Source organism: Centruroides sculpturatus, unplaced genomic scaffold (genome assembly GCF_000671375.1).
Source record: "Centruroides sculpturatus isolate CEXI.00-Female unplaced genomic scaffold, Cexi_2.0 scaffold2018, whole genome shotgun sequence".
Lineage (NCBI taxonomy): Eukaryota > Metazoa > Arthropoda > Arachnida > Scorpiones > Buthidae > Centruroides > Centruroides sculpturatus.
The window spans coordinates 63849-78557 of NW_019390885.1; the positions used below are offsets into that span (position 1 = coordinate 63849).

Genomic DNA, 14709 nt, shown 5'->3' on the forward strand with positions numbered 1-14709 from the left:
TAGCGGGATGTTGGAGAAATAATTAATTCATCTCCATTTTTAATTTTTTTTTCTGTTTTTTTTTTTACGTTTCTTCCCCATCCGTCTCCAATCTCGTCTTTACCTATTTTTAATTAATTCGTATAAATTTAGTTATTAATAAATTGATAATTTAAGATAAAAACTCGGCAATTTATCTAGTGCGAAAACCTTGAGACGCTTTAATTTGTTTTCGTTGTATCACTCGACTTTCGGTTGATGACTCCCAATTAAAATTTTCCTTTGAGATTATTTAATTTAAAAAGTTATTTCCTTACAACGGGTTTGGTGCGAGTCAAATCGATGACGCCATCGTCAGCGACATTAATTGTTCTTTGTAAGAAGCGTGTGACACCGGAAACTGTAGTTGATAGCGGGTCATTGCACGTGGTTTTTTTTTTCTGTATCTTAGTTTAATTTTTCATTATCATTTATTGGCGCATAAAAAGGAGGCTCGAGGCTTTATTAAATTTCGAATCGGGCCTCTTCCTTTTCCTCGTTAATCGCGTATTATGAGAAACATTCTTCCAATCTTTGCGTAATTTCAGCTGAGAAAAATCATTTTTTCTTACAATTTTAGGCATTTTAAATCGATATTTTGAGAAATTATAATATTCTGGATGCATAAAATATAAATTCTAACTCGAAATTATTGATAAAAGTTTAAAATTATCCACAAAATTGATGGGAGGATGCGGAGATTTTTCCTCTTTCGTATCGATTTTTTAAGGTTAATTTTTATTGTTATTTTTACGAAATGTTAATTTATAGGACAAATTAACATTTTTTTTTCTGAAAATTTCACGTAAAAATCTTCATTATTCATCTGTAATGAGAGGGAGGGAGGGCATTCTTCCATCTCTGCATAATTTCAGCGTAGAAGAACAACTTTTCTTCGCTACAATTTTAGCAATTTTAATGCATTAAATCTATAATTACGAGAAATTTTTCGACATTTTGAATACGAAAAATATAAATCCCGATCGAAATTTAAATTCTCCACAAAAATTGATGAGAGGATGTAGAGACGATGCAAACACACACTCTTTGATTCGGATTTTCCAAGGTTATTATTTTTTTATATATCATCCTCTTTGCGAAATGCGAAATAACAAAAGAATTTCACGAAATATACAGAAGAAATTCCGTATTCTGTCGTTAAAATTTACTATATTTTTTTTTCTTTTTAATCGAAAATTTCAAGCAATCTTCGCTTACAACCAAAATAAATGGAGTGTAATCACGAGAACGAACGAAAAATTCGACATATTTATTTATTTATTTTATTGTAATTATAAATTTATATATTTCAGTTATTTCCGTGACGCCTCTTTTTATTTCTTTAGGCGAATTCATTCTTTTTTTATAAGCGAATATTGTTTCTACACCGAACAATTTAGCTGATGTTTCATGCATATTGGGCGTATAGAAGGTCATTTATTTACGTTTTCTTTATTATTTTTTTTATCGTCGTCGTCCTTAATTATCAAAACCGTCCACCAGAATTCTAAAATACTACAAGTCGACCTCCCCTATAACACTGTAGATTATTCCGTTTTATATGAATTCCATGTTGTACGAGTCACTTAGATTTTACAAATACATGAGCCGGGCACAGAACGGCACACATATTTATAAAATCTAAGTGACTCGTACAACATGGAATTCATATAAAACGGAATAATCAACAGTGTTATAGGGGGGTCGACTGTATATTATAAAATATTTAACAATAGACCCGAAAATGTCTTCAATCCTTAACCGATTCTCTCGTTATTAAGGAATCAAAAATTCCTTAATGATGTTTAAAACAATTCCTTAATTGTTATTTATTGTAATAATTAATTAATTAATTATATTTAAACCGCGTAAGAAAATTATTTTAAAAAATAAACACCATTTTAAACTTACACGTCACTCGCTTTGATGTAAATTAAATAATTATTTAAATACTTATGTAGAATTATTATATCTATCAGTCAGTCTGTCTGTCTGTCTAATTAAATGCGAATATTTTAAGTAATTTAATTAATATTATGCTACGTACAAGTTATGTTCTGTTTATATGCACTATTGTATAGATAAACGGAAACAGACAGACAAACAGAGAGTATTTAAACAATGAAGAAGAGTATATGTTGGCTAATAGATGCATTATTTAAATACTTAAAAATCTGTCTGTTTGTCCGTCTGTTTACATTTATCTTATTATAAACAGAACACGAGTCTGTACAATAGTACAGTACATAACTTTCCAGCACACGTGGCATGTTATTAATGATATTAATTAAGTAAAACAGTTTTTATTTTTTATTTTTTTAAGCAAAACAGAAAAGTTTAATTGTTTAACGAGTGTTTTCTTTGTGTTTTTCGGTAGAATTGATTAAATAAATTTATACAAGTGGAAGAGGTTTTAGTGAGAATTTGTGGAGGGAGGGAGGAATTGTATATATTATTGGATTCGTGGTTAATGAGAGTAATTCTAAATATATCGTCCTGTCTGCTGTTCATTCCCACGTTCGAGTAGACTAGAGGAAATGTGGATTCGACAGAAACAATTATATGACTCATTGTATCAGGGTTATTATCAAATGCATTAACATTGATCCTTTAAATTATATTTATTTTATTTTTTACATTAAAATAATTTTTTTATGTTACTTTTTTTTACTTGTAAAATTTATAAATTTAAAAAGGTAAAAAAAAATTATAATAATACAAAAATAATTTTGAATTTATATTAATTAGTTGTGGCTCCATCTTGTGCTGAAAAGTTTATAAATAAATTTTAAAAAATTTGAGAGGGCCAAAAATATGTTACGCCCCCGATTAATTAGTATTATTTGCATTAAATAATTATATATCACACATTTTGATATTGTTTAATATGTGGCTATGCGGTTAAACAATGTTCTCGAAATACAGATGTGATAGATAAATACCTTTTATGAGTCAGGCCTCGGAACGGATACGAGGCCTCACGCTATAAGTTAGGGCCTCACTCGTATATTTCAGTGCGTAACTCTTTTTAAGGCTACTGGTGATGACAATTAATGGGCCTCACAGTTGTACAGATACAATACATCGTATAATCCTCACACCAGAATATTCTTCGTATTGAATCTCGCTTCCCGTCAATAATTAAAGTAAATAAATATCTCAATTTAGAACTACACGTTCCTTAATTTAGGCCAATGACGTTCGATGTAGATTAAGTTCATTTGAAATTCTAATTAACTAGCTGATACGAATGCTTACGGAGATGTCTTCCTGATTTAAAGCTACATTGCTGCTAGAGATTTCTCCTCCAACTTACTTCATAATTAACTTGAGACGAAATTACCATTATCTAAAGTAATTGGAGGCTATCTTGACGAGGAAAGATGCCTCCCGGAAGGATATTTTAAAGGAAACTGGCCCCTATTTACGTGCTACAAACGGGAAGAAAACACCACGTGGCCAGCCCGTTAGGGAGGCGAAAAAACACACAACCAACTACAATTGTTCGGTGGTTTTTATCCATTAAGTCACTGATGGGCTCGGTTATTGAACTAGTTAGACTAATTGCAACTTTAACACCCAAATAAGGGCCAGTTTCTCATAAAGTATTCCTTGGCAGATCGCCCAGTGGGCTGCGTTGTCTTATCAAATCAATGCAATCCAGTTTTCAATAACAATAGACTCTTGATTATCCGGAATGAATGGGATAATCCGGTTAATCCGGTACCGTTTGAATTCTGTACGCAGTAAATAAGTAAAAGCTCAAAGAACTGAAAAGAGAACAATACCTATCTCGCGTAATAATTAATTGGACTCTTCGGATGATTCTTAAATATTTAATAGAAAAGTAATGAATATTTGAATACTTTCCAATTATAGTACATTCTCGATACAGTGAACTCTCAAAGAAATAAGCTAGTTCATTTACTACATCAGAAGTTCATTATACGTATAAAGAATAGCGAGGAAATGGCTCGCTAAATCGGGTGATCGCTATATCGAGCTTATTATTCTTTAAAACTAAATTGTAATTTTACTGTGTACAGTATACTACAGTGTTAAGCCCTGAATCAAATAAAGCTTCGACGTGCTAATGTGCATTTGAGGTACTACTTTGGGCAGAGTCAGGACTGATGATGGCTTGGAAAGGATAGTCACTCTGGGCAAGATCCAGGAGGAAGGCCTACAAAGACGATGAATGATGACATTAAGGACATCACAGGAAAGATATTCTCCGATCTAAATGAAAGGAAATATTGAATGTGCGAGTCAGGAAATAAACACTAACTTTGCAGATTGTATAAAGGGAAAATGTCTGTCCTGGATGTTTGGGTGACATTGACGAAGGCTGTGTAAGTCTGAGGTGCGAATGCTTGACTATTAAAACAAATAATCAACCCAGACAGCATCGTAGGGGAGGGGTCATCTGTTGTTCTGTTTTGATTTTGTATCACGACAAACCTCTAACGTTCTTCCACCCAATAGTGATGGCACCATGCGTACTACAACGTAGAAATTCGTCCTTACATATGTGACTACTGTTTAGCAAAATATGAGATGAGGAGTACTTTGTACTTTGCATTCTTACCCTAATAGTTGTTTCGTTTCTAAATATAATTATTTTCCTCTAAATTTTTGTATACAAATTGTCATACTATTATTTCAAGGGTACAAGACGTATACTGTATTTTATCTGTACTACTAGATTTCTTATTAATAAAGTATCTTAACAATTGTACTGTACGATTATAAATTGCCTTACAAGCTGTTTCATTTTGTTTTTTTGAAACTGTTTATATTATTTTTTAAGAGTTGGTTTCGTTGTGTCAATGATATTTTTGTAACACGCTTTCTCCTATAATATTGTGAAGAAAATGATGAAATATAATGAGATAACAAAGATAAACAATCAGTTCTAAGAAATACTTGTCTCCAGTCCAACTAATGCTACGTTAATTTCTATAGATGAACACAACACACATAATGTACTGTACTGTACATTATAGTTTCGGGGCAGCTAGGCTTTTCTTAATGCCTTATTATTTCGGGCTTCTTCACAACATCGGAAAGGCTTTCCCTGTAGGCTAGCGACGGACTTCTCTCTGCCGCCTTCCGCCCCTTCTACTAGCGTAAACGGACAACCAGGTACTTCGCCTTCTTTCTGGACGGGCGTTAAGTGCGAAGTTCGTGCACTGGACTCGCTCGTCCTGCTTCTTCGGGGTTGTTGCCTGAATTGGGTGGACCCCCTGGACTGTTAGGCACTCCCTTTCTTTTTTCCGGATAGTGGTCTAGATCCCGGTACGGGTATTTCTCGGTAGATCGGCAGCGGCGGTTCTGCTCCGGGGTTGCCGTCGGCAGTCGGCAACTGGCTTCCATCTTGCCTCCCGTGGCCTTCCACCACCTGTGGGCGCCTCTTTGGCGTGGCGTTAGAAGACCGCTGCACCTATCCCTGCTGCTTTCGTCCTGCCCTTTTTGTGTGTCACTCTTCCTCTACATCTGGCCCTGTAGGATTCCTTCTCCAATCCTCAGCCAGGTATAACTTGCTTCACTCTAATTTCAACCTTCTCGTCAATTGTTAGCCACTCTTAAATCTCAACTCTAAAAAATCACTTCCAAACTTTATCCTTCACGGTGGTCCTGTCCAACACCTACCATATTTGGTTTTCCCATGAAAATCACTATTCATTTTGGTATTGTTCTGTCTGGCCTTTTGGCCTAGCTTGACTTGTGAAGTTTTACTGGGTTTCCTTCACATCTTTAATCCCAAATGGGGTCTCAAGTTCCCCTCTAAAGTCCTCCCAGTAGGCAATAAACTGGATTGTTGACTTGCTCACCAATCTAGTCTCCCATTACAAAAATTTTAATATTTATTTTGAATTCGTTGGACTAGACCATCTATGGCTCTACCATTGCTACTTTCTTTTCCATAGTGGCTCTGGACAAGTCAGAAAAATTAGGTTAGGCTATGTTAGGCACTAACTATCCTATCTTCCTTTATTTATCTTGTCTTGTCTTGTCTTATCTCATGCATCCTCCAGCTCTGGCCATTCTAAGTTAAATTAGTACTCTTCCAAAATCTTAGATCTAATTAGTTGCTGGTTGGGGTCTGGCTCACTTGGGCTATCTCCCTTCCTTCGCCAACTATCCAAATAAACTTATAAATAAAAATTTAACCCTAACAATTACTAACAGCTAATATACATACACACCTTTCGGCCTTAAGTTTAAATAACAAGTACAGACTCCAATAATCACGTAAAACTTATGAGCCCTCACAAGAGACTAGTTCAAATGCATCATGATCCCTCATTGGACAAACACACTTCTCACTTTACACGTTCTGGCCTCTTAGTGCTCTCTGGGGCCTCAGTAATATTAAACTAAAACTGATCGCGGAAAAATAAAAATAAAATAAAATAAACCGTACATTAACAAAGAAATTGGCATAATATAATTAAATGACGATTTAATTTTATAAAAGAAATTTTTTCGCTTTTGCAACCAGCTTGATCAAGGCTGTCTAGTTGTGTTGACATTACACCGTATAAAGTTTTATATCGTATAATTAATATTAATATTTTTATTTTGAGTAGTGGTTTATAACCAGTTTGTAAAATTATTATTTGTTTATCATTTCAGTATTAGAAAAAAAAAATTTTTTTAGAAGTTCTGTGATTGGCTACTGTCTATGATTTTGAAACAATTAGCGCCAATCAATGAACACGAGATAGGAATTAAAGTAAATACCTAACTTCTATCAAACATATTGTATAGGAATTAAATATATCTTATTACCGTGTTCGTACGTGTTAGTCGCTTTATCGACATTAAAGTGTGAAGTACAGTACATTCTTTGTCGTTCATAATTGCTAAGTCGTAACGGTAAGTCTTTGTGTTTAATTAATACTGTTTTGTTACTTTGTTTATTTTTATCAGCTTGGTTTATTTGTTTATGGCAACGCGACACTAGGGAGGTCTTTCTAATTTGATTTAGATGTTACAAACGTGAAGAAAACACAGTAAACTCCACGTGGTGATGGTCGAACCCGCGATCCTTATCAATCTTAGACATGAAGGGCGATCAACACTAGGAATTTTTTTTGGTCGGTCTGTTCGGGCCTTGTTCTTCGTCATTATGCCCCCTTGCGGATCTGTATGAAAGAAAGGGCCCTCTTTAGTGATCATAGGGTGTAAATTTTATTAGAAGAAAAAGACTTCTTTTCTGCAAGTATTATTTTCTATAGTAGAAGATATCTTCATTTATTTTTACTATTTAGGTAAAAATTTCATAAAAAATTTAAATTTCTTGTTAACCTTGTTTAGGTTTTTTTTTTTGTTATTGATATAAAAAATGTTGATAGCCTTGAATTGATGAAGCAGCTACCTGATACACATACGCTTAAAGCATAGTTTATATCATTTAACATTGAAAAATTTTTCGAATTACGTAAACAAACCTCACGAAACCCGATGAATTTGTAAAGCCAAACAACCATCGGATTACTTTTACGCCATTATATATAATTAATTACAGTGGAACCCCGATTAACGAACGTCCTGGTTAACGAACTTTTATTTTGCAAAAATTTTGTCTCGGATAACGAACAAAATTCGGATAACGAACGTAACGGTATTTTGTGTCAAATTTTAGTTGGTGTTAGGCATGCGCTTGTATAACTTTTTAAAAATTACAGCAGTTTTTCAATGCCTAGTTACTTTTCACCCACCACATTTACAAATACAAAAGGCATTGCTTTTCCGAGTGTTTGTGCTATACTTCTTTTTTCAGTTTTGTGATTTATATATTTAATCAATATGGCATCAAAGAAAGAAAAAAGTCAAAGTGGCAATAGAAAACGACAATGCGCTATCGCATTTGAGAAAAATTTTGATTAAAAGAGTAAGACAATCAACTTTAGATCAATTTCTTCTTCCTTACGGAAAGAGTTTGTTTGTTTGTTAAGTTATGGCAACGCAACACTTGGGCGATCTGACTAGAAAAAATGCCTTCTGGGAAGTGTTTTTAAGGGAAACTGGCCCCTATTTAGGCGTTAGAGACGTGGAAAAATCCCAAAAAACTCCACGTGGCCAGCCCGTCTGAGTGAGGCATTTTCAATGAGCTTTACTATTCAAGATGGTTTCACCAAATTTTTTTTGCGGAATTAAATAAGGCAACGCAAGATTTGCCAGGCCTTTCTACGAAAATTGTGTCGTATTTAAGTGTTTTTTTAACTCTTTCTGCCCTATGGGCCCTCTTTTTAGCGAGCCTACTATGATTTTGGTCAGGCCCACAATGGAGAGCCCAGAATATCTGGAAAGGCCATTCCTCGTAAAATTCCTACGATTTCTCGATCCGTTCAGATTCGATCTCGGATCCCCCAGAGCCATAAACTACCGTCTTTGCTACTTCGTCATCTGGTCTGCGTATTTAAGTGTTGAGCATGTGAAGAAAACCCGAAAAATTTAACATGGAACAACCCACGATCGTAGGTTGTTTCAGGTTACCAATTGTTTTATCCACTGGGGTAGGAAGATAGAGAGATCGTGTATCTCGAATGGGTCGGACTTAAAGATTTTACTCGTTATTACAATTTAAAATGTTTCTTTTTTTCCTATAAGACTCGTCGCTATCCTCAAAATTAAACTTTTTACTCATTTTATAACATAAAAAGATTTTTAATAACCTATCATAACAGATGGCACCACACGCAATTTAAGTTTTCTTGCCTGGAAAGTTACGCAACTCTTAAAGTTACGTTAATATTTCCAATGCATTATTTATTATTACAACCAAATTTAGATCAATAATTTCAAATTAAAGGCCGTAATATCTTAAAATAATCTTGACAAAAACCTATTTCATTTATTCACTTTTAGTATGCACGAAACGTATATAGTAGGCTTGCATACTATATACAAGCCTACTATACAGGTTTGTAGGCTTTCCAAAAAGGGTAAATACTTGTAGTTTTATGAGTACGGAAAATGAAAATTGCCTGAATTGTACATTATTAAATGAAAATAATGATGAACACCTGAAAATACAACGGAGTTCTACCAACTTCTTCAAATGACTGGGGATCGTGATGTAGATGGACAGCAACCCAGCCTGTAGTCATCAGCTTCGAATGATATTGTTTCTAGATTGATTGTGACACGATGTCCCTTCACTATACGTCATCGTCTTTGCACGGCAACCATTGAACATCCCATAGCGTACAACAATCTGCGCTCGCTCTTCAACACACGAGAAGTCGTCATCTTTTATTCCACTGCGCGTGCAGCCCTTCTCGGTCACTGCTAACACCATCGATGCAACAAATATAAAATTGCATTGATAGATGTAAGTGCGCACATAAATTTTATTATTATTGCGTTATGTTTTAAAAAAATTACAGCAGTTTTTCAATACCTAGTTACTTTTCACCCACCACATTAATCAATGGAATGTTTATAATAACTTTTATAAAATACAGAAAGCTCAGAGAAAAGATTAGGCAAGTTGTAAACAATAGGGAAACTCCAAAAGTAAGTCCTTGAAGTTGGAATTTCAAGATTTCCTTGTAATAATAAACTAGAAATGTTGTTTTTTGTAAAATTTCATGTTTCACTGGAAAAAAATACGTAATTGATAAACAAGATAATTGATTGCTTTAGGAGATCAAAATGTTTAATAAATTATATAAACAGGATTTTTCATTTACATAATTAGCTTCAGACAGTTGCCTAACTACAAATTTTTGGCACTCAAACAAAATTTATAATATAATTAAATATTTCTTAGAAGATATTTAGAATACAAAAGACACGTACACTATTCCAATGGTAAAATACATGAAAATAGTAAAAATTAAATCGAAAATGCTTGCCAATAATAAACTTATTTGCTGGCAAAATGTCGGTTTTGTATATTCAGAGAATAGAACAATACATTAAACGTGAGATACCTCTTGCAAATTAATTGATTACAGTAGAGGCGGGTGTGAAATTAGAATGCAGTTCAACTACAAACTTTTCCCCCACCTCCCAATCGTTGCGCGCTTTCAAGTAGTATTTAAACTTTCTTAAAATTTTTATACTGTACTAAGTAATTATCTTGTTGATTTATTTATGTGAATATAACTTATAAAATAAATAAATTAATTAATAATAAACATTTTTAATATGTACAGAGCGACGATCGTGGTGTTCTTCTTTGTAAAACTTTGTGATTTTCTACAGATCTATTTTCAAGTAAGTCTTGCGAATAAAAAATAAATACAGTAGACCCTCCTATAACGCGGGTTCCTATAACGCAGATTCCTACAACGCGAAATTCGTATAACGTGGAACGTATCTACCGCGTCATAGGGGGAGTCTACTGTAACGGTAATTACAGGGGATAGAGTCGTGCAGTACCGACCAGTTACTATTCTAAAGGGGTATTAAGATCTTAATAACTGATAAGAATTTATTTATTTATTTATTGCTGTAGCGAAGCACTCATGTATTATCATATCAACTCATTGTGGCATTCGATATACCATTGGTGTGAGGGAGATCCTAGATTTTTATACATCATCAGTAAGTTAATATTAAATAGATATAACTTATATAGTTATTGTTTAACATTACATACATACATATATATATTCTTTTAGTTCCCGTGTGTTTGAGAATCTCGATATACTGGACTGTTTGTCTTCCCTTCACATTGATTGATTTAACAGGAAAACCAGAATTTTTACACAAATATAAAATACAGAAACTCGACTTTAAAAAATATCCAGTAAGTAATACACTTTTTTATGTATTATTAATATAATAGTATAATACCACAGGTGTCCTAGATTAATATTACTCTTCATCCGCTCCAATTCTTGTGTATAAATTTAATTATAATCTCTAAATGTTTTTAGATACGTGTTGCAGATGCAATTGCAGTTATAAGAAGAGTTCTTTTCAATCAGACATTTGTAGCCATCCCGTGTGTCATTCTTATTTACCATTTATGGAAATTTTGGGAATTCCGTGGTCTGAAATATGAAGCTCCTTCCATTTTCTTTATAATTATTCACTTCTTCCTTCATGCAATCCTGTCAGAAATAATAGTTTACATCGTTCATAGGTTGCTATAAATATATAATTTAATATAATAATATAATTTAATTGTATTTAATTTAAAATTAATTACCATTTTTCATCAGGACTCTTCATACTCGCGCTATTTACAAGCATATTCACAAAACTCATCACTTATGGGATGTACCAATTGCTATAACGGCTGTCTACGTGCATCCAGTGGAACATATATTTATGAATGTCATACCCTTCTACATACCTTCCTTTATATTTGGAGCTCATCCGATCAATCTGTGGATCTGGATCGCCATAGGAACTTCGTATAACGTTTTAGATCATATAGGTTATCATTTACCGTTTTTTCCACATTCACCAGAGTATCATGATTTTCATCATAAGAGGTAAATATATACGTCTATAACTTGATTTTACCGGTTTATTTAAAATAACTAATGCGTTTTATTTTATTTTTAACGTATCCTAAGGATATGGAATAATTTTGGATCCGTAGGATTTTTGGACAAATTATTTGGAACAGATGACCTTTTCAAGAAAAGTAAAGAGTATCAGAGACATATTATTTTATTGTCTTTTAAATCAATGAAAGAACTTATTCCTGATGACGATTAAATGTATTACTTGATAAAATTTATATTAAACTAAAAATATACATTTTGCATGTTACTTTTCCGGTTGTTTAATTAATTACCATTTTAATTAATACTAATATTATAAAGAGGTAATGTTTGTATGTATGTATGTTAGTTTGTATGCAGCAGGTAATCTCCGAAACTACTCATCCGATTTCAAAAATTATTTCACCAATATTTAGAATGGAACTTCAGGGTGGACATAGGCTATATATTATTCCATTAAACATGGGGGATGGACAGTTCTTTACGGTAAGCCTTACGGAAAAGGTTACCGTAAAGAACTCTGCTTCTATTTATACCATTTTAGATGCAGTTTTTTNAGGCTATATATTATTCCGTTAAACATGGGGGATGGACAGTTCTTTACGGTAAGCCTTACGGAAAAGGTTACCGTAAAGAACTCTGCTTCTATTTATACCATTTTAGATGCAGTTTTTTTCGTTTTTGATTGCGTTTTAATAGGATACGTCAACAGAATGTACACTAAGAAGGAATTTTTTGATATTCTCCCCGCGGGGGAAAGAGACAGGATTAAGGCTTACTCTGAAAAACTTGGCTTCTATTATACTATTTTAGATGCGGTTTCTTGCGTTTTTGATTGCGTTTTAATAGGGTACGTCAACAGAATGTACACTAAGAAAAAATTTTTCGAAAAATTTTCCCCCACTGGGGAAGTGTTATACATTTATAATAGATACATTTTGAGCCACAACAAGGCGTGGCGGGGTCTGCTAGTATTATTATACACACGTATAACAGAGGGAAACGATGGCGATCGGTTAAAAGTGACTCCCGGGCCCAAGCAGCCAAGCAGTTCTGTTCTTTAAACACTAGGAGTTCGGTCGTGGATTCGCGCCTCGCCAGGATGGATGGCCGCGTGGAGTTTTCCAGGTTTTCTCCACGTCTATAACGTCTGAATAGGGGCCAGTTACCTTTAAAAAGACCTCCAGGAAGGCAACCCCTTAGGTAGATTGCCTAAATATTGCGTTGCCATAACTTAACAAACAAAAATGACTCCCTTCAACATTGTTTACATTTTCGTTCTCGAGGACCTTAAAATGTCGAGAAATGCAAAAAAGTTAGGATTTTTCAGTACGTATGGATGTTCGTGTGTGGGGAGAACGATTTTGTTCACCCATTTCGAAGCTCGATAACTCCTGTACCTTTTGTCGAAAATTTTTAAAATTCTGCGCGAATGTTCGGGTATTAAAGGCATTCGTGCTGTTAAATTTTGATGATTAAAGGTAAATGGAGTGGTGAGATAGACGTAGTCACGTGTCGTGTTCGAATGGGGTTGGACTTAATAAATATTTTATGTTGTTATAATTTTTTAAAAATAAAATCCTATCTCTACTTTCAAAATTCTTCCTAAACATTTCACAATTGTACATTTATTGTATTTATATACGTAATGATATTGTGCATTTATTTTTAAGAAAAAAAATATTAAACTTGATTCATTTTTACAATGCTACTTCGTACAACAATTGCCTTATTGCAGTAATATTGACTATTGTTACAATTGTTAGAAAATACAGTGAACGATAACCTATGTATTAATATTTCATTAAAATTTGGGTTGGTTTTTGAATATTTCATAAGAAATGATAGAAAGTTACTTTACGTACAGCTGAAGATACATGGTAAAAGGCGGTGTACATATTCCCAATATTTTACAAAAGTTACATTATTTCCTGTAGAGACTAAAAAAAACTATTCTAATCATTTATATTAAAAATAATGTGAGTATTCAAAATTTAAATTACTTGCTTTTATACTATCGATACTATAAACAAAAGATATACAGAAAATCCTCATTAATAGTTCGAAATTCCGTTAACTCGTAACTGTTTACACATTGGAAAGATGTCTACTTCGAAATTCCAAAATTCTGTCTGAACTGTGTTATCTCGTTCGTTTAGATCGAAGTACCTAATCTACGCTATTACATTTGGGTGACTTTTTGGGACACTTTAAAATAATTTGGGCTATATTTTGAGGAATTCTACTTTACTTCGAGGAAGGTGGCCCGGTCCACACCACTCGGAAACTCCATTGTTGTACTGGCTGAACCAACAATGGGCTTGCTAAAAAGGTCTTCTTGTCCACAAGGCAAGAAAAAAATTTTTTTAACAACTTTAAATATGGATAAATCAAATTACTTTTTTCATGAAGACATTTTCAAATTTGAAAAGATGCATTTCTAAATTGTATGAATTTTGCGAAAATAGAAGAACTTCCAGTTATCTGTCATTTTAAATAATCCGGTACCATTCTTGTCACTGATATCGGATTAACGAACTTCTATTGTAATCAGAAATGATCATTTACTGTTGATACTGAATAAGGTATACCTTCTATAAATGTCAATTTAATTTCAACCCGGTTTGGATGCCATTCTAAGACCGTTGTTTGACATCATCCCACTTCTTCAAAAGATATAACGCCCGGACCCGAGATAACTCGGGCAAGTTACATAGCGTTACAGAAAAATGCGATCCTTTCGGTCCTCCAATTTTTTTTTTTTTTTTTTTGGATTTTTAGAATGTTTTTTTGTCTCCAAATTTTTTCAAAAATTTTTTCCCGCAGGAAAAAATTTTATAGCGGTTTTAATTTACCTTTAATGACGCGCGATTAACGCTTAATTGTTTTTTAATGCAATTTTTTTTAATCAAATTTAAAATTTTAATTATTTTAAAATATTTAAAAATATACCGCCAGCTAGTATTCACCCTACTTTAAACCCTTGTCTTCCCGAGACGTCTATGAGAATGTTCCGGGAAATCCAACACCAGATGTTCTCAAGGTCATCCAGCTGTGTAAACAATGACTCATCAGTGTCAAATTTCGCAGAAAGGCGAAACAATGGATAATAAAGTTTGAAGCTTTTTCTTTAAAATTAACACATTTCTTTCGTTTTTTTTTTTCAGTTTTAAGTATTTTTTATGCTTAATTAAAAATTCCTTAAAAAATTCGT

General features: G+C 33.3%; 1 protein-coding gene across 1 annotated transcript; it reads left to right on the forward strand.

Annotated features, from left to right (window-relative positions):
- The first annotated feature begins 6776 nt into the window (after nucleotides 1-6776).
- Nucleotides 6777-11763, forward strand: LOC111617532 (fatty acid hydroxylase domain-containing protein 2-like). The gene is made up of 7 exons (XM_023358815.1): nucleotides 6777-6900; nucleotides 10191-10251; nucleotides 10493-10581; nucleotides 10659-10786; nucleotides 10917-11125; nucleotides 11205-11480; nucleotides 11565-11763. Exons 3-7 carry the CDS (start codon nucleotides 10503-10505, stop codon nucleotides 11707-11709), a joined length of 837 nt encoding a protein of 278 aa, XP_023214583.1. The 5' UTR covers nucleotides 6777-6900; nucleotides 10191-10251; nucleotides 10493-10502; the 3' UTR covers nucleotides 11710-11763.
- Nucleotides 11764-14709: the final 2946 nt, after the last annotated feature.

What these genes read in the sequence shown, in the direction of transcription:
- LOC111617532 (XM_023358815.1), top strand. Translation starts at nt 10,503, where the DNA reads ATGTATTATCATATCAACTCATTGTGGCATTCGATATACCATTGGTGT. An exon ending in TAGATTTTTATACATCATCA is followed by an intron (nt 10,582 to 10,658) that starts GTAAGTTAATAT and finishes ATATTCTTTTAG; the next exon opens with TTCCCGTGTGTTTGAGAATC. An exon ending in CATGATTTTCATCATAAGAG is followed by an intron (nt 11,481 to 11,564) that starts GTAAATATATAC and finishes ACGTATCCTAAG; the next exon opens with GATATGGAATAATTTTGGAT.